Genomic DNA, 17,876 nt, shown 5'->3' on the forward strand with positions numbered 1-17,876 from the left:
AAGGGGAACACATAGTCCTGCTTTATGTCTATTCACACACGATAAATAGAGATTGAATGAGTCTAGGGAGGAAGGAGAGTAAGTAGAGAAAGCAATGTGGAGTAATTGGTAGGAAAGGGACTTGGATCATTTCATTTCAAAGTTCACACATGGATGGGCGACAAAGACAGATAATGAAGCGGGACCATGACACATGGCAACACTTGAAAGGACACCATGACTGAATTGTCTTTGTGGTATGTGAAAAGAAAGGAGAACACCCATTGCCACCTTTGGCTTTGGCATTGTCTTTTCATTCTTCCCTTGTAGAAATCCATTCCATTTTGCACAGCATGCCAATGGTCAAATCATATGCACATCATTCGTTTAGAGATAACAGAGAACCATCACAAACAGGACTTGCGAAAAGAGCTGTTGAACTTGATACTCAAATTACTGCTAACTTAGAATATAATATATATATATATATATTCATATGAAAACAGCGTTTGTACAAACTTAGCACTTTCCAATTATTAATTCCCAACACTTAGAATTACATCTAGAAGCAATACTACATCACACCATCCACTGGGATTTGTATACCTACAAGCCTAATAATGATACAGCAGGACAATAGGAACTGTTGTTAGTGAGGAGAAGCCTCGGGGGGAAAGATACTAATCTAATACTAATCTACATCATTATGAACTAATCACACAAATTAATGATATTTGCGAACAATGGTATCATCCATCACATCCCATACCAGCTTAAATCCATCAGATAGTTATTGTAATTGTACTCGTTTATGTACATAAGATCAGCTTCTCCATCCATTCCAAGCTCTTGGTACAGAGGTTGATGAGTTACTGTTGATGGAGGAGAGCTTGGGCTGGCCACTGCTGCTGCTCCATTTGGGCCTCCTGAGAGATTCCTTATTTTTTCTTCAGCCTCTGAGAGTCTCCCCTTGAGCCTCAATACCTTCAAAAGTTGAAAGAAGAAAATATTGCATTCAAACTAACAATTCACTTTTGTTGTTTCTGTTTATAGATAGAGATGAGAAAAAGGAAAGAAAGAGAAAAAGAAAAGAGACCTCATTCTCAAGGTGGCATTTTTCAAGGACAACAGAGTCATGCATGGATTTGAGCCTCTGGTACTCCTCCTCCATCTGCTTGTTCTTCCATCTGGCACGCCGGTTCTGGAACCAGACAGCAACTTGCTTGGGATCAAGGCCGAGCTCCGTAGCCAGGTGCACTTTCCTCCCTGACTCAAGCTTACGTTCTTTTCCAAAGTTCATCTCTAAGAACTTCACTTGTTCATCACTGAGCCTCCGTTTCTTCGATTCGCTGCTCGCTGCATCGCCTTTCGCCTTCTTTCGCCTTCTTCTCACCTTGTTCTCTCCTACACATTCACAGAAAGCCATCTTTCAAGCAAATGCAACAAGTTGACAAGGTACACACACTGATCATATACATATACACATGTCTCTCTTTTTTTTTTTTGTTCTCCATTCAAAGATATAGACAGTAAATTACATGCACAAACCTTGAGGCATTTGTGAGTATAGTTCAGAGGTGAGGAGGGAAGAGAGCAGCATCTTCTCGTCAAGATGAGTAATGGTAGTAGGCTTGGTCATCTTAGTGTAATAAGAACCAAAGCTCTCTCACTCTAGGCTTACTAGTGCCTCTTCTATGTGTTGGTGATTCCAAAGGAGGGTGTTGTTGGTGGGGCTGAGGATGGGGATTGTTATCCTGGGGTGAAAGTCTCGAGGTTTATTTATATGAGCACTTGTAGGAGAATGCCCCTCAGATTTATCTTATTTGTTTAGATAGCCATTTCTCCATTTCTCATCAAGTGGATCAAGATTGGAGAAGTCCGTGATCATAAATGAAATAAAATAAAGTTTTTGCTACGTTGTCATTTGCTTTTTTTTTCTTCGTATTGTATTAGTATAGGACAAGTAGTACGTACACTTCATGAAAAAGAATTGCATGCTTCTTAAGACTACCAACAAAGTATTAATGGCTATGCATACTTGAACAAAATATCTTTTTCCTTTTGTTTATCCTCTTTTGTGGCCCTCACTGCCAGCCTCTCTTAGGCCTAGCTGTAAGCCATTCCTTTGATTGTTTGATCTATATATAGTCGTGGTTTGAGACGTGTACATTTGGGTTCACTCTCACTAGCTGTCATGGTCACCTTAAACGATGTCTGTACGGTCTGATGGGTATCTTTTTTTCTCCTGTCCAGAGGATGACACACACACACACACACATCTCACGCAACCTAGCCAAGCCAAGCTGAACTCCAATCCTTTTCTTACTCAGTACATTTATATGTGACGCAAAGACAGAAACTAGATGTAATTTGTTAGGTCATTGTCCAAGAACACAAGCTTGGCTGCTCACTCAGTTAACCTTGATGTGTACAGGCCACATGCATGATTTAGTGACTTGCAACTCGCCGCGTATTATAGTAGTGTTAAACGGCCTTATTATTATTATTATTATTATTTTTTGCGTGAACAAATTAAACATCCCTGTTTTAAACTCTCAAGCCATTAGCCAAGCTGACATAGAGCTTCAAGGAGATGTAGTAGTTGGTAGGATACCTGTTTAGTTTAGAGAGCAGAGAGAGAGAGAGCAGAGAGAGAGAGTGTAGAGAAGGAGGACCGTAAGAGGGAGGGGTGGGGGGGCACATGGAAGGTGGCATGGAAGATAAACACGTGTTGGTGAGAATGGACATGTCTGAGAGGGGACCAAGGGCCCTGTCCAGACACGTGTCCACTCCTCGTGGCTTTTGGCTGCCGCCCTCCAATCCAATCACTTGTTGGTGGGGGGCTGATTTCAGCTACTAACGGCTCCTCCTCCTCCTCTCCCTTTCACTCTAAAAGCCCCCACCCACTTACGGTGGCAGCTCTCTATCTCTCAGTTACTGTGGGATCAGAGCTTCTTTCTAAGTCTCATCTCTTTCTCTCTCTCTCTCTCTCTCTCTCTATCTTGTCCAAGGATGAAGAGTTGGGTTGTGTAATAATTGTGACTGTACCAAAAGGATAGAAAGGGATAGTTGTGACATTAGAGCTGTGTAGTCTTAAAGTTGCATGATTTTCTCTCATTGTCTTTTGAATATAAAATTTGGTGGCCTTTCATTAAAACCATATTTAAATTTATGGTATATTCATTCATGCATATGGACTACATTCTCCAGAGATTCTGCACCTGGTTCTTCATTTGAATTTAGTCCTCTATGCATAAATAAGGAAAAATGGAAACTTGATGGTCCCTTGTTTTCTAGACCAGAATTTGGCTTGCCTTCTTGAGTATGTTCTTATCCACATCCAATCCAACCATTTTTCCATCCCTTCCCCACCTTTATGACTTTGTTTTCTTTTTCTTTTGGTTGATTTAACTTGTCACATTTGCATTCTGTAGCTACGTGTGTAGCTTCACCTGAATTGGCAATGTGGATAAGAAGATTTTCATCAATTGGGCTTCTCTTTTTTCCAATTATTAATTTACTCATTTGATTTCTCGTTGATTTGCTGGGGTTTGGCTCTGGATTAGTATTAACTATTTAACTTCGAGTGACGAAGCAACCGGGCTTCGGGTTTTCGGGCTTATTAGACAGGGACAACCTTAAAAACTATCGATTGACAAGGGCTAACAGGTGTACACCCAAAATGTGGGAGGTTTGAAGTGGACTTGCTTTTGTAGGTCAGGTGGAATAATTCAAGGTATTGCTGTGAAGGGAAAAGGGTCAGATTGATGGGAAGAATGTGAAGAGAGGGTGGACAAAAAGTCTCATGAGAAAGAGATTGATGGTTGGGTGAGCATTTAAACGTGTCATCCTGTAGTAGGTTTTGGTCTTGGTCTTTTGGTGTTTGGTGGGTTTTTCTTCTCATTCATCCTTTTAAAGAGAAATATGGCACTCTGAGAGATGACTTGTGACTTATGACTTTGGTGCCTTGATGACTTGTTGAGAGCTCTGTGTGTGTCTCTGTGTGTGTGTGTGTGTGTGTGTGTGTGGGTGGTGTGTGGGTGTGGGTGTGGGTGGTACTCATTTCCACTTGTGGCATCTTTTCTACTGCCTTCTTTGACCAATCAAAAACTTTTTAGAGATTATTCATGTTTTACTGCATGTAGATGAAAATTATATGAAATTTCTTTTTTGTTCTTATCCTAATTTTAACTCTATCTCCTCTCATTTATTTGGTTCATGTATTTAAAAAGAATCCAATTCATTATCTTAACTTGTTTGTATTGATGTTGTCAACATAATCAAATTTAGAAATTCTGGATGAGGTTGCTGAGGTTTTAGCTAAAAGTTGTGAGATTAAGTGTGAGTCACATTACTATATATATAAGGTTGTGAATTGGGTGGGTCATGTTATATATTTGATATTCATTTATATTTAGAGAGAGAGAGAGAGAGAGAGAGAGAGAGAGAGAGAGAGTCCAATTGAATTGAGCAACTTAGGTTGATTGGTTGCTAAGCATGCTACTTTTTATAAGAAGAAAAAGTTGAAAAGAGATGCGCATGCTAGGGATTCCTTCACATGGCTTAGCAGCCTCAATTTTGCAAATCTTTTGACAAATCATGTTTAGGCCTTAAACAAAGAGTGCCATCCTTATCCCAGACACCATTAGTCCTTGTTTCCTAATCTCCAACTTTGCCATGCATCACCCCTTAACCACCAACCCCTAATCCTTAATGTTATAGTCTTCATTACTTTAAATTTAACCTCCTGATTCTTCGCTAATCGAGGTTTATTACTTGTTTATTATATTGTCAGTCCCTAAGCACCTTTTGGCAAAGCAATTTTCTTACCATCTTGCAAGTATTTGCCAAGTTGTTTATTTGTTTAATAATGTATGACTTTGTCCTTGCTTGACTTAAGACATTATATAATCGGTTCGCAATCCGAGGTGCACGCGTGCCACGGTGTCACCCTCTCTCTAGTCAATTTCCTCAATATCATCTCTTTTGATTATATGATCATTGAATGTGTGCTCTAATGGATAACGATAGCGATATATCATCATCTTCTAGATGTTGTATGTATTTATATATATATATATATATATATATATAATATGTTTGTTAATCAAGTCACTAACGGTAATTAATTACTAATGGTAATTAGTTCTTTGTTAACCCTTGAATGGTGCCATGATTCATGCCATAATTCAAGGGAGAGAACAACAACCCAATGGGCAATGCTTGCATTAATTAATGATGGAAAACTTAGCTAACCCTAGTTTAGCCACTAGTTGAGAGGTGAAAGATAAAGATAAAGAAGGAGAACCTCTTCTCAAAGCTGTTTGGTGGGTCATTAAACAAATCATTTGAGTTCTTTATGCTTAATACATGATTAAGCTTGTTCTTAATCCAGATTAAGGCTGAGATTTAGACATGTACAAGTGTTGCCATCACGAAACGTGTCCTAATTATGCCCATAAAACTTTGGTTAAGAAGAATGATATCTTTTATTTAAACTACTTTTTCTTTTTTTCTCTGATACCTTTTAATCATCAACTTGTTTATGAACAAGTGAGCTAGTGCGTGACGCAAGCGTGCCATATGTTTGGTGATTCGCACGGGGTACGAGGAAAGGCAGTCTTCACACGTGTTGATTGGAGAATCAAGATCTTTTGTGTGGATGATGTTCTGTCCCAAACATCACCATAACTGGTATAACTGAATAAGTAGGTCATTCTTCGGTGTTTATAAGTTTTCTCTTTCAATTTTTTTTTATTTTTATTTTGAGACAAATGTGATAAAAGGCAGTTAGTCAGGGCCGTGCATGTGGGTCAGAAATTGATCATTCAGTCTGTACACTCTTATTCAGTGATGTGAAATTTTAGAGTGTAAGCCAGTACCCACATTGAGGATCAATTATCATCACATGCATTCAGCGAGACTTGAATTCAGTACATTTAAAAATTCTACCCCATATTTTTATGTGGTGAAATTAATATTGTTGAATTAAAAATTCTTTGGTCAATTTTCTTTTGTATGATTAGGGTTGTTTTTTTTTTTATATTATTTTTTTAAAAAAGGATTAGGTTTTGGTTGATTCTTTTTTTAGTATTTTTTTTATTGATAATGACATTTGTTCTCTCTCTCTTTATGTTTGAAAAGATATTCAATTTGGCTTGTTTTTCATGAAAGGATTCTTCTCATTGTTTACATTCTTTGTGAAGCAACAATGGAGGAGCGTTGCTTTTTATGCTTGGCGTCAGAAAAGAATCAGGTGAGCATATGCTCTGAGTTATTGCCATTATACTATATTACCTCCTAGCGAAAGTATCTCTTTGTTTTCTTTACTCTATTGAGCTTTTATTTCCAGAGAATATAAAAACTTTGTAATAACAATGTTTGCACTTATCTTTGTTTTATTTCAGAATTAATTATTTCTTGTTTTCATTGTTTCATGCAGCAAATGCAAAAAAATTAGAGCAATTATAAAACTTAATGAAATTTTGCCTCATTGTCACTTAATAGAACAATTATGTTGTGATCCACTTGATGAAAGTGGAGCTCACAACATATTTCTAAAGAGTTTTTATTTGAAGAAAAAGAGGTACAAAAATACAAAGAAACAAAACGATGTATAGAGAATAGTTACAAAGAGTCATTGTGGTGAGGATTGAATAATAATAATAAGTAGTAACACATGCATATTTGAAAAGTAGCGGATTATACAAGTATAATAAGAGATTGAGAAAGCAACACCCTTTGACGATACTAAGGTGGAGAATTCCCAAAGAGGTCACTGATTTTAGTGTTCTAATATACTAATTTGGAAGATGATTCATTTAGCTCAAAAAAAGTACCTCTTGTAGTAACTGTGTAGGCATGAACTAGCTATTAATTTATATGAACTCATGTTAATCTATCAATTTGGAGTTGTTTTCATGATACTTCCATGCTAAAATCAACATCAGTCTGCGTCACTTTCGCCTTGTAAACATCAATCAGTGAGAAATTACTGTATATGTCTCTCACTGATTGATTATGTTCTGAGTGAACTTCTAAGTTTTCTTTTGAAGTGAGTGGCGAGCATGGAGATTCCACGTTTATGTACTTCAAAAAAACTCTCCTTCAATTATTTGATATTATTATGAAAGATACAATTGATGATCAATCAAAGATAGTTGAGAAGATATTTCCAAAATTAGGAAACTTCTTCAAGGGAAAAAGGATAATGAAAACAGATTGGGCTGTTTTGCAAACAAATATAAGGATGTCTTCTGGGCCGGCCTGGCCCATTTCACCATTCAGAAGTTTTAATGTGGATTGGATTTGGCCCGTTACTATCAACCAGTTAGAAAATAATCATTAATTGTTATTTTAAATTGCTTTTATTAATCGTCGCATATATATAAGATAAAAGGAATTCCATGCTAAATTTGGGAATTATTTCCACTAATTAAGACTTTTAACAAGTGTGTAAATAAATAAATAAATAAAAATATAAATATAACAAAATTCTGATAAAAAAAAAGGACCAGTGCCTTGTGAAAATATGAAAACTAAGAGGGACCAAAGCGCGAAATGGGTCCATAAAACAAGCGTCATTAGAGCTCATTGCGGGTATAATCACTGGTGCTCATTCAATCAGTGCGTTCCTTTCCAATATAGTACGATTTCAAGCCCCTCTCAATCCAATCGCTAACAATCCCTCGGAGAGATCGGAGCGATGGCGGACACGCTGGCGGCCATTCGGTCCCTGATGGCATCCCACTCGCCGCCGCTCGATGCGCTCATCGTTCCCTCGGAGGACAGCCATCAGGTTTTATGGGGGTTTCTTTAGATTGTCACTCGATTTCATTGCCGGATCGCGTGATTTTCTTGTGTTTTTCTTTTTTAAGTTTTTGTGATTACGTTTTGCTTTTACAGAGCGAGTATGTGTCGGAGAGGGATAAAAGGCGCCACTTTGTCTCTGGATTCACTGGTAGTGCTGGTGAGATTTTCATCTTGAACTTTTGATTATGGCTGGAATTATGTTTCTTATTATTCAATTATAGGAAAAGTGCGATTTTGTTGAAGGTTTTCAAAGTTGGGTTTGTGTTTTGTGTTGTTTACTTGGATATATGGTTTCAATCAAGAATATTCCTGTGAACAATGTTTGTGGTGATTCATTTAACCTGCTATGCCTCATTCATTAGGTTTGGCGCTTATAACAACCAGTGGGGCATTTTTGTGGACTGATGGAAGGTATTTCTTACAAGCAACACAGCAGCTGAGTGATCAGTGGAAGCTCATGAAAATTGGAGAAGATCCAACTGTTGAGAACTGGATAGCTGACGTGAGCCATTTATACTACTCTTTTATTGAACTCACTTGTTGGTCTCTGCAATTCTTGAAATTTCATATTTGTTATTTACTATTGCTGTAGAATTCTGTTAAATGATCAATTTTTTCGTATAGATGTCTGCAGAACTAATGCTAGACATGCTTTATTTTAGTAAGAAGACTTGAACTCTTGGACTGACAATGCTTTGAATTCTTTGTCAGCAATTTGTTTAACTGTAGATGGTTTCAGGTTATTTTATGATGGATTTTTTATCTCTGTTTCAAGTTTGTAACTAAATTTGACATCTACTCTAATGCTATTGTCTTATCAGAATCTGCCGAAAGATGCTGCTGTAGGGGTTGACCCATGGTGTGTATCTGTAGAAACTGCTCAGAGATGGGAGCAGGCCTTCTCAAAGAAAAATCAAAGATTAATTCAGTTGTCTGTTAATTTGGTGGATGAAGTTTGGAAAGATCGGCCTCCGGCACAATATTCCCCTGTCATTGTACAGCCTTTGGAATTTGCAGGCCAAGCTGTCTCAGATAAGTTGGTGAATGTGAGAGAAAAACTTACTCGTGAGAAAGCTTATGGTATTATCATTACAGCACTTGATGAGGTATCCTGTTCTCACGCTCTTTTTATGGTCATTAACTGTTCATTTATTATACTTGTTCAATTAACATTGTGCCTTTAAAGATTTTGGCCTTGGTATTTTCTAGACTGGATGTTATTCCCCAATTCCATTGTCTTCAAACTGTGTGCAGGTTGCTTGGTTATATAATATACGTGGGAATGATGTTGATTACAATCCAGTTGTTCACGCATTTGCCATTGTAACAATAGAGTCTGCTTTCTTTTATGTTGACAAGAGAAAGGTCTCTTCTGAGGTCAGTTTGGATTTGAAAGAAAACTCACAATATCTGAATCATCATTTAGAATGAATTTTCCATCTTCAATAATATTGTTATTATTTTTAAGATACCAAGCATCTGTTATGCTTGTCTGATGCATTTGTTTGCTGGCACAGGTCCATAATCACATGGTTCAAAATGGAATTGAAATCAAGGAGTACAATCTAGTTGAATTTGATGTTAGTTTGCTTGGATCTGGGCAGCTGTCTTGTTCTGGTGTAGGTGAGGAGGTGAAGCATCTTGTCACATGGATTGACCCTAACTCATGCTGCCTTAAGCTGTATTCGAAGCTTTCTTCTGATCAGGTGCTTATGCAGCAGTCACCTTTGGCACTGCCAAAAGCTCTTAAGGTACACATGCAATGAATACCTTGTGTTAATTGTTATTTCGGAAGCTACTAATTTGACATGTAAACAGAATTTTAACAATCATATATTAATCTATTGCTTGAAAAATATTTGTTGACTGCATTTTTCATTATTAAATAATAGAATCCAATTGAGCTTGATGGCTTGAGAAAGGCACATGTTCGAGATGGTGTGGCTGTTGTACAATATCTTGTTTGGCTCGATAATCAGGTTAGTTGAGCGCCACTATGGCAAATATGTAGTCTGTTTATTATTTTGGTTCAGTCTACATATGTTGCATCTCACTAAATTCTTAAGATGTCACATACGTAGTCAAGCTATTATCCTTGAGAATAAGAACAATCAAATTTGGGCATGTTTTTTTCTTTTAAGTCTTCCTTGTCCCTAAAACTGTGCACGTGAAGGTGTTTCTACATTTTTTTTTCAAGCATTTTTTGCACTTGACCTTTTTTATTTGATGACATTTTGTGAGTTGATTATCATTTATTTTGTGTTTATAAACTAATTGTGGCGATACATGATAATAGCTGAGAATTTAAATTTTAAAAAAGGTTATGAAAGGAAAATCTTATCTTTGTAATTACAGGCGTACTTTCTGGAGTAGTAAATGCAATAAAACTGGTATAACGGTTTTTTCTTACAATATAGGATATTGAGTGATTTTATCAACCATCTAATTCAAGACATGAATAACGGCTCCTGTTTTTTTCTACAACAGTAGTAACATGTACTGGATTGTGAGGCAATTGGTTGTACAAAAGAATTCATGAAGCTCACTATTTTACTCACAAATGCATAAATCTTATAGGAATTCAAAATTTAACTGTTGATGTTAATCTACACTATTTTAAATATTTTGAGCAAATAGCCATGCTTTTTTGCGGTGTCTTACTTAGTGATCAAGCATTCAAAAAGTGATATAAAAGATACATCTCGGGCCCTTTAAATCAGGTATCTGATACTGAGGTCCATCTAACCATGTTTAAGCACATGTGGATCAAAATTAACTTGGTGTGAGCATTTCGTATCTTGCTTTAGCTTGAGTCTTCAAAAACCATTACTTTGTTACTATTTAATGAAAAGGTTAGAAGCTCATAGGGTTAGATTTAGATTTCCATGCACTAGAAACAATTCAGATCAAGTTGAGTGATGTGGATATTAAATTCGCTGTAGTTTAATTGCAAATGGCCTTATCATATTCATGCTCAAATTTTATTAATTAATGATTAGCCTCTCCTTATTGTAGCTGATGCTCAAACCCATAATAGATATTAATAATAAGCTATAATAATTGTTGATAAGAGGACACTTTCATTTCTAATTGGATATTCCCTGATTGATAAAAGAGAAATTTCAATTAGGCAGTCCACATTCTGCCACTTATTTATAAGTTTTGGCCCTCAAATAGCATTGGCTCATCTGCTTTTGTTTCATTGCATCTCCAAAAATTGTGTATCCGAACTTAATTATCCTTGGTTTATGTAATATTGCAGATGAAAGAAATTTGTGGGGCTTCAGGTTACTTCTTGGAACCCAAAAAAACTTGTGAAAGTAACAAATTGTAAGTTTGTTTTCCACTCATTCATGTATTTATGTCTTCATCCATGTTAAGTAATTAAAACTTTTATTATGGTTCTCATGTATGAATGTATCTAATACTTCACATCACTAGCCCCGTGACTGTTATTAGTGTTTTACATGGTTTGATTTTTTGCAGTAGCATGGATTATTCTGGATGGTAGTCGTCTGATTTTGTTTATGCTTCTTAATTCTGAACCCTGAATATATTTGTTGAAGGTGGCTCTCTTACTGGTTGAGTCAGTTACAGGTAGTCTTTGAAAGTCTATAACAAAAATACAATTACAAGTGAAAATGAATCCACAATCTAAAGAAGCATCACATGCTCAAATCCTTAATACTTGGATAAGGAAGTTTCTATTATTTAAAAATTCGCAATTTGTAGATAATACTGCATAGTTGCCCTTCTGTGATTAATAAATAAACCAAATTATGTGTTGCCCCATTATGAGCAATTACTTTCACGCTTAAAGAGAGAAATGAGTTGATATTTGAATCACAGTCTTCAAGATAAAAGAGCCATCTGATTTGTTAAACGGAAATTCTGATTTTTAAAATGTAGTAAAATGAAGACTACAGTTTAAAGTAGCTTGTTTGATTGCTAATTTATACAAGATAGAAATGGTAAGCTTGTAAAGCAATGCATCATCTATGTAATTTGTTATTCATTTGATATTTGTAGAGGTATTTCAATATGCTTTCACTGAACCCTATATCCATTTTTCTGGTCTATTTTACCAAATTCTTACTATCTTTACCTTCTGTACGTCTCCAACAGCAAAGTTACATTCCACTGCATATCTATGCGTCTTGGTTGTTGAATCCTTATTTTTTCTTATATATGCCTTTATTTTGTTTCAAGTGGAATTTGTGTCATTCGTTTATTAATCGGTTTCTGTATCATCAGGGGTTATATCAAATTAACAGAGGTAACTGTAAGTGATAAGTTGGAGAGCTTCCGTGCTAAGCAAGAGGTATGTTTCTTTTTGTTTCAATGACATTTTTTTAAAGCATGTACAATCCTATATTGTTATGATCTCTGGTTGAGATAGTCCGACTTGATAGTTCATGTCAACCATACTATTTAAATTACTGGTTCAAGACTTTGTTTCATCTTTCTTTGTCCTTGTTTTTTAAGAAAGATGATCCATTTATAAGATTTATTCTCACAGTTTGATCAAGGATACTTCTTTAAACACATGATTTTGTATCAGCTAATTGTTTGTACTATAATACTTCTCACATATTTGTTAAATTAAATATCTAATGATGCCCCTGTTCCCGGAAGAAAGAACTGCACATTTAGTTGATTTGCATTTGGCTAACAATCGCTCTTGTTTTCCTTCTGTACCAAATTATGAAGTGAAGCTGAAGCTAGGGTGTTGTTTTTTTCATTCATTCTCTTTCAGATGGGTTATCCGGTTAATTTTCATAGAGTATTTTGCCTAGGGATGCTACTTGACCTGAGTTGAATGAGGTGGCAAGATTGCTAATTCCCGTCTGCCAGAAAATTTGTCACTAATATGATTTTCCTTGACTCCTTGACCCAAATTTATCCTGCCCTTGATTTTTATTGTTATGCTGAAATATTTGCTGGTCTGTTCACATAATATGGTTTGTCTGCAGCATTTCAAAGGCCTGAGTTTTCCGACTATTTCATCTGTTGGGCCAAATGCAGCAGTTATTCATTACTCCCCAAAGGCCGAAACATGTCGAGAACTTGATGCGGAGAGCATTTATTTATTTGATTCAGGGGCACAGGTCTGTTTAAAACCCTTAATATTCTAGCGTCAGTATGTGTGTCTGTGTTTTTTTAAAATTGTGATTTTGTCCTCCAATCTACTGATGCTGCTTGTTTTTGAAGTATCAAGATGGAACAACTGATATAACAAGGACTGTCCATTTTGGCACACCCTCAAATCACGAGAAAGCATGTTATACTGCTGTAAGTATGCTTTCAGTTACCATTTTAATGCCAGATAATTTCCATTTAATTATACCTACTTCCAATGATTTTTGTTTGACCCTTTAACTATTAACATGATCCTTTCAATCTGTGATGCAAGACACAATACCAACATATTCAGTGTTTATTGTGCTAATTTATGCATCGATTTTTAAATTTGTATATCTGTGAGTTCTGATAGCTATCAATTCATAACATCTACTTATTATGGTTTTGTAGGTCCTCCAAGGCCATATTGCTTTGGACACTGCTGTATTTCCTAATGGAACAACCGGTAAGAGGGACTGCCAGTAACCTTGGTAGTGTAGCTAGTTGTATCTTGAGAAGTGTAGGCAAAGTCACAGGCATTTTTTATTATAACAGGACATGCTCTTGATGTTCTTGCTCGAGTACCATTGTGGAAGGATGGTCTTGATTATAGACATGGGACTGGTCACGGGGTTGGATCATACCTAAATGTTCATGAGGGTCTGGCAGTATATCTCTCTATAAATTTTTGCATGTTGTTTCATAGAGCCTATGCTGTTGCCTGTGGTTTTTACATTGACATTCATGTTGAGCAGGGCCTCACTTAATTAGTTTTAGACCTTATGCTCGGAATGTGCCATTGCAGGCTTCAATGACTGTGACAAATGGTAAGTCTTAGTTTTTTTTTTCTTTGTTTTTTAAAGTATGTAGTGAATGCCTCTTCTTTTGGCTTTTAATTGTATGCCGCTTTTTGTTTATATTTTCTTGCAGAACCTGGATATTATGAGGATGAGTGTTTTGGAATAAGACTGGAAAATGTTCTTATAGTCAAAGATGCTAATACGAAGTTTAACTTCGGACAAAAAGGCTATTTATCTTTCGAAAACATCACATGGGTAAGCTCACACCAGCAACCAATTTCAACATCTGTCTTACTCTGCACCTTAAGATTTTCTTTTCGTCCTATCGAAAAACTTAATGTTTCTTTTTGACAAAATGCAGGTACCATATCAGAAAAAATTGATGGATCTGACCTTGTTGAATGCTAAAGAAATCAAGTGGATCGATTCATACCATTCTGCTTGCCGACAAATTTTAGCCCCACGTCTCAACGAACAAGAGAGGGCATGGTTGAATAAAGCTACTGAACCAATCGGCGCAACTGCTTGAACTCCATGATATACACATCTTCATGTTCTCTTCGGACAAACATCTGCGTAATTACCGCCCTCATAAGCATTTTTCACTAGCATGTTATTTATTCGTACGTTAGTCATAATTCAGCACTCAAAAACTCTGTTCTTTTATGCAAAAAAAATTAAAAAAAATGCTTGTCATTGGTTTACTCTTTTATTTATTTTTTCTTAGGGTCTTATTGCTAAATCAATGAAGTAAGTATGCAGGGAGGGAGATTCATAATTTAAAATAAAAATTAAAAAAAATTATTTGTTTTTTAAATTTTCAATGCTTGTACATAACGGTAAGCAACTTCCGGTGGAAGTTATGTTCCCCCCACTCTCAACGGTTCACCAAACGAGGGATAGTGACACCTTGCCTAAGCTGTCTGTTCTTCATATTGACTCTTGTGCCCCTACTTCAACCTTAAAATTACCAAATGTTGTACACCTCTTCCTAGAGAGAGTGTGGGCAGAAATGGAATTCTACTCGGGGCCGGTCATTTTCAAATCGAGAGAACTCCATAGCAACCGACACGTGGATGTATCAACCTGTTATAAACGGTAGCCAAAATGACCGCCTTTTGTGCTGTTTAAACCCTCTGAAGCTCCCCACTTTCCTTCATCTCTGGCATTCTCTCTTTGAAATTCTCTCTTGTTCCTCCGAGAAATCCATTGATTCTGTGAGTTTCTGGAGCTAGATCTGAGCTTGTTTTTGTTGAAAATGGCCGGCGCTGCGACGGTGAGGTCCTCGGTGAAGCCGAGATGCAAGCCACGGAAGGAGGTGGCCAGATCTGTGCAGAAGAAGGAAGCTTGGAAGGAGGGAAGGGGGATGAAGTCTCGGTTTGTGGAAACACGGCTTGATTCTTCGTTCTCGTCTGAGGATTCATCTCGCAGTGGAGGATCCTTGAAGAAGGGACCGGGATTGAAGTCTTCTGTTAAAGCGGCGCTGAACTCCGTGCGTGTGCCGTCGTTATCGTTACCAGTGCTGACCATGAACTCGCTGAGGTGCGCTTGGATCACGCCATTCTCCGGTGAGTCTTAGATGCTATTTTGTTTCCAAAATTTCACTTCATTTAGAAATCTACACCAAATTTCCAGAGCTAAATATGTTAAATTTAAGAGGAAAATAAACATTTTAAGAATTATTTGTTTAAAAGGAGATATTTTTGAACGGTTCCGTCTGTACTAGAGGATGAAGTATTATTGAGCATATTCAGCTAGTTTCATACGTGCCTCTGGAGATGAGCGCAAAGTGCTAGTGTTTCTCCTTTGCGTAAATTTGATTATGGTAATGTGGAGGATTATTCTTGAAAGAATTTTTTTAAAAGTAGAAATTAGATGCTGACATTTAGTTTGGTTTTACTATATTATGACAAACTTATATAGTGGATTAATTGTGATTAGGTAATGTTTGGTTGGTGAGTTATCAACATTCTCCATCTAAACACCTCTAAATTATCCCAGCAACTCATTTTTGTAAAATTTAATTATTTAAATAATATATTAATTAATTATTTTTTAAAATATTATATATACATATAGTATTAATTTAATTTTGATTAGTATTAATTGAGTCAATGCTGTCAATTTGTACAAAAAATTTTCACCCAAACCAATTTTAAAAAAGAATTTCGTACCAACAAATTTGGATTAGTGTTCTTGAGCCTTTCCCATAATTGTCATAGAAAATTGGAGGTCTAGGAGTAGCATTGAGTGTTGTTTTAAATAAGTATTCAAGACAGTTTAATACTCTTGTTAGCCATGCCTCGCTAATTTGGAAAATTTATGGTTGTCTTTCTTAGAACCTCTCTATGTTTCTTTCCACGATGAAGAATGGGGAGTTCCTGTGCATGATGACCGGAAGCTCTTTGAGCTTCTGGTGTTGTCAATGGCATTGGCCGAACTAAGGTGGCCCGCTATTCTTAGCAACAGAGACATATTCAGGTGTGATGCACTGCCTTTAATATTCATGCACCATTGTTTCGAATTGTACATGTACTCTCTCCCTTACATACACACATGCATGCGACCGTGCAAACTCTCTCTATCAATCAATCAAAGGGGAAATTGTGATTGTTTCTATCAAAGTAGTTTTATGTAAAGATGGATTTGTGTTGTTACTTGGGAGAAGAATGATAAGATACATTGTTTTTAACTTGTGCAGGAAAATATTTGACAATTTCGACCCTCAATCTGTTGCAAAGTTTGATGAGAAGAAGCTAATTACAATCAGAACAAGTGGCAGCACTTTGCTATCTGAACAGAAAATGTGTGCAGTTGTTGAGAATGCAAAGCAGACACTTAAGGTAAAATTTCAACCTGTGCAATTAAGTGTACTACACTGTGATTTAATTCCTTTGTTTTCCTTAGAAAAATTGCTCATTTCCTTGTGATCATTAGCATCAATGTCTTCTTATTTGCCTTTGCTAGCTCTATTTAATTGTAAAATCCTTGGGTTTAATGTTTAACGAAAACACAAGTCATTACAAGATTCTTGGATATATGTATTGATGGTTTACCACATGAGGCAATTGAAAACCTAGAATAGGGTTCTTGACTAGCATTGCATGGATATCTCCTTGTGGAATACACTCATAGATGAGTCAAGCCACAAGATGAGCGCTCTTTCAGTCAGACATCTCCTTTGCCATAGTTTGCGTAGCATGGATTTCCACCATCAATTAAGTATGTGTTTAAATGGTTCTCTGAGAGGCACCTATTATTTCTTTGTGCTGCCTATCAATTTTTAAAGAAGAAAGGGAATAAATAAGGACTTCACTGCAGCATGAAATCTTGTAAAACTCTTCAATGCTACTCTGATCCTGTTCCATTCTCCAAAACATGGACCACTGTCCTCTTGGCAGTAGACCTGCCCATGTTCCAGTGTAATCTTCTATGCTAGGCATTCGGAGAAAAATTATGTGAATTTTATATCCATTAAGCATCACATGGTAGCTGTCTGGCCTGCTATCCAAAGCACACTAGGGCCCGCTTTCCTTCATCATGATCCAATGGTACCTAATGGATGGGAATCTTGCAGTTATGGTACAAAAGCTTCGCCATTTCTGCATATTGGACCACACTTGTCAAGCATTGATACTATTGATGTTTGTCAAATTGCTCAAAGTCATTTGTCAATATATATATTGATTCTTATCTATTTGTGAGCTGTGATTGTAGATCATTGAGGAATTTGGATCATTCAATCACTACTTCTGGAGCTTTGTGAATCACAAACCAATTGTAAATGGATTTAGATACGCACGTCAAGTACCAGTTAAGTCTCCAAAAGCTGAGAACATAAGCAAGGACTTAATGCAAAGGGGCTTCCGATGTGTTGGCCCAACTGTTATTTATTCATTCATGCAAGCAGCAGGCATTGTTAATGATCATCTAACAAGTTGCTTCAGGTTTCAAGGTTGCATCTCATCACATGGCAAAGAGTTCAAACCAGCAGACAATGAGACACTGAGAGATGATAAGTAAGACATGAGATGAAATTTATAAAGCTAGTTCTCAATCATGCAATGTATGTGTTTTTATAGCTTGTGTATTATCCTGTTGTCTTGCTCTCCTGCTCATTTGTATCATTACAATGCTAACATAATACTACTAATACAAGTCAGC

The 17,876-nt window shown here is 36.5% G+C and overlaps 3 protein-coding genes and 1 long non-coding RNA gene across 4 annotated transcripts; 3 read left to right on the top strand and 1 right to left on the bottom strand.

The window, feature by feature from the left end:
- Positions 1–487: 487 nt before the first annotated feature.
- LOC120250599 (homeobox-leucine zipper protein HOX12-like) lies at positions 488–1,952 on the bottom strand. Its single transcript, XM_039259424.1, has 3 exons — positions 1,528–1,952; positions 1,076–1,383; positions 488–963 (listed from the first exon to the last, which is right to left on the bottom strand). Exons 1-3 carry the CDS (start codon positions 1,616–1,618, stop codon positions 736–738), a joined length of 627 nt encoding a protein of 208 aa, XP_039115358.1. The 5' UTR covers positions 1,619–1,952; the 3' UTR covers positions 488–735.
- LOC120250601 lies at positions 1,349–6,329 on the top strand. The gene is made up of 3 exons (XR_005533045.1): positions 1,349–1,434; positions 5,534–5,687; positions 6,186–6,329. It is a non-coding gene; the product is annotated as an uncharacterized LOC120250601 (long non-coding RNA).
- A 1,251-nt stretch (positions 6,330–7,580) lies between these two features.
- LOC120249546 (aminopeptidase P1) lies at positions 7,581–14,416 on the top strand. Its single transcript, XM_039258098.1, has 16 exons — positions 7,581–7,777; positions 7,885–7,948; positions 8,154–8,293; positions 8,613–8,897; positions 9,046–9,168; positions 9,309–9,542; positions 9,684–9,770; positions 11,054–11,121; positions 12,046–12,112; positions 12,765–12,899; positions 13,003–13,083; positions 13,324–13,378; positions 13,468–13,572; positions 13,668–13,739; positions 13,843–13,967; positions 14,074–14,416. The coding sequence occupies exons 1-16, from the start codon at positions 7,685–7,687 to the stop codon at positions 14,239–14,241; spliced, it is 1,902 nt and encodes a 633-aa protein (XP_039114032.1). The 5' UTR covers positions 7,581–7,684; the 3' UTR covers positions 14,242–14,416.
- Positions 14,417–14,488: 72 nt separating this feature from the next.
- On the top strand, positions 14,489–17,786 carry LOC120249547 (probable GMP synthase [glutamine-hydrolyzing]). The gene is made up of 4 exons (XM_039258099.1): positions 14,489–15,280; positions 16,052–16,193; positions 16,414–16,555; positions 17,430–17,786. The coding sequence occupies exons 1-4, from the start codon at positions 14,971–14,973 to the stop codon at positions 17,733–17,735; spliced, it is 900 nt and encodes a 299-aa protein (XP_039114033.1). The 5' UTR covers positions 14,489–14,970; the 3' UTR covers positions 17,736–17,786.
- Positions 17,787–17,876: the final 90 nt, after the last annotated feature.

This window comes from Dioscorea cayenensis, chromosome 19 (genome assembly GCF_009730915.1).
Source record: "Dioscorea cayenensis subsp. rotundata cultivar TDr96_F1 chromosome 19, TDr96_F1_v2_PseudoChromosome.rev07_lg8_w22 25.fasta, whole genome shotgun sequence".
Classification (NCBI taxonomy): Eukaryota; Viridiplantae; Streptophyta; class Magnoliopsida; order Dioscoreales; family Dioscoreaceae; genus Dioscorea; species Dioscorea cayenensis.

Coding starts and splice junctions, on each gene's coding strand:
- LOC120249547 (XM_039258099.1), top strand. CDS start 14,971: ATGGCCGGCGCTGCGACGGTGAGGTCCTCGGTGAAGCCGAGATGCAAG. Junction 15,281..16,051: donor TTGGATCACGCCATTCTCCG/GTGAGTCTTAGA, acceptor TGTCTTTCTTAG/AACCTCTCTATGTTTCTTTC. Junction 16,194..16,413: donor AGCAACAGAGACATATTCAG/GTGTGATGCACT, acceptor TAACTTGTGCAG/GAAAATATTTGACAATTTCG.
- LOC120250599 (XM_039259424.1), bottom strand. CDS start 1,618: ATGACCAAGCCTACTACCATTACTCATCTTGACGAGAAGATGCTGCTC. Junction 1,384..1,527: donor ATACTCACAAATGCCTCAAG/GTTTGTGCATGT, acceptor GTGAATGTGTAG/GAGAGAACAAGGTGAGAAGA. Junction 964..1,075: donor AATGCCACCTTGAGAATGAG/GTCTCTTTTCTT, acceptor CAACTTTTGAAG/GTATTGAGGCTCAAGGGGAG.
- LOC120249546 (XM_039258098.1), top strand. CDS start 7,685: ATGGCGGACACGCTGGCGGCCATTCGGTCCCTGATGGCATCCCACTCG. Junction 7,778..7,884: donor CCTCGGAGGACAGCCATCAG/GTTTTATGGGGG, acceptor TTGCTTTTACAG/AGCGAGTATGTGTCGGAGAG. Junction 8,898..9,045: donor TCATTACAGCACTTGATGAG/GTATCCTGTTCT, acceptor AACTGTGTGCAG/GTTGCTTGGTTATATAATAT.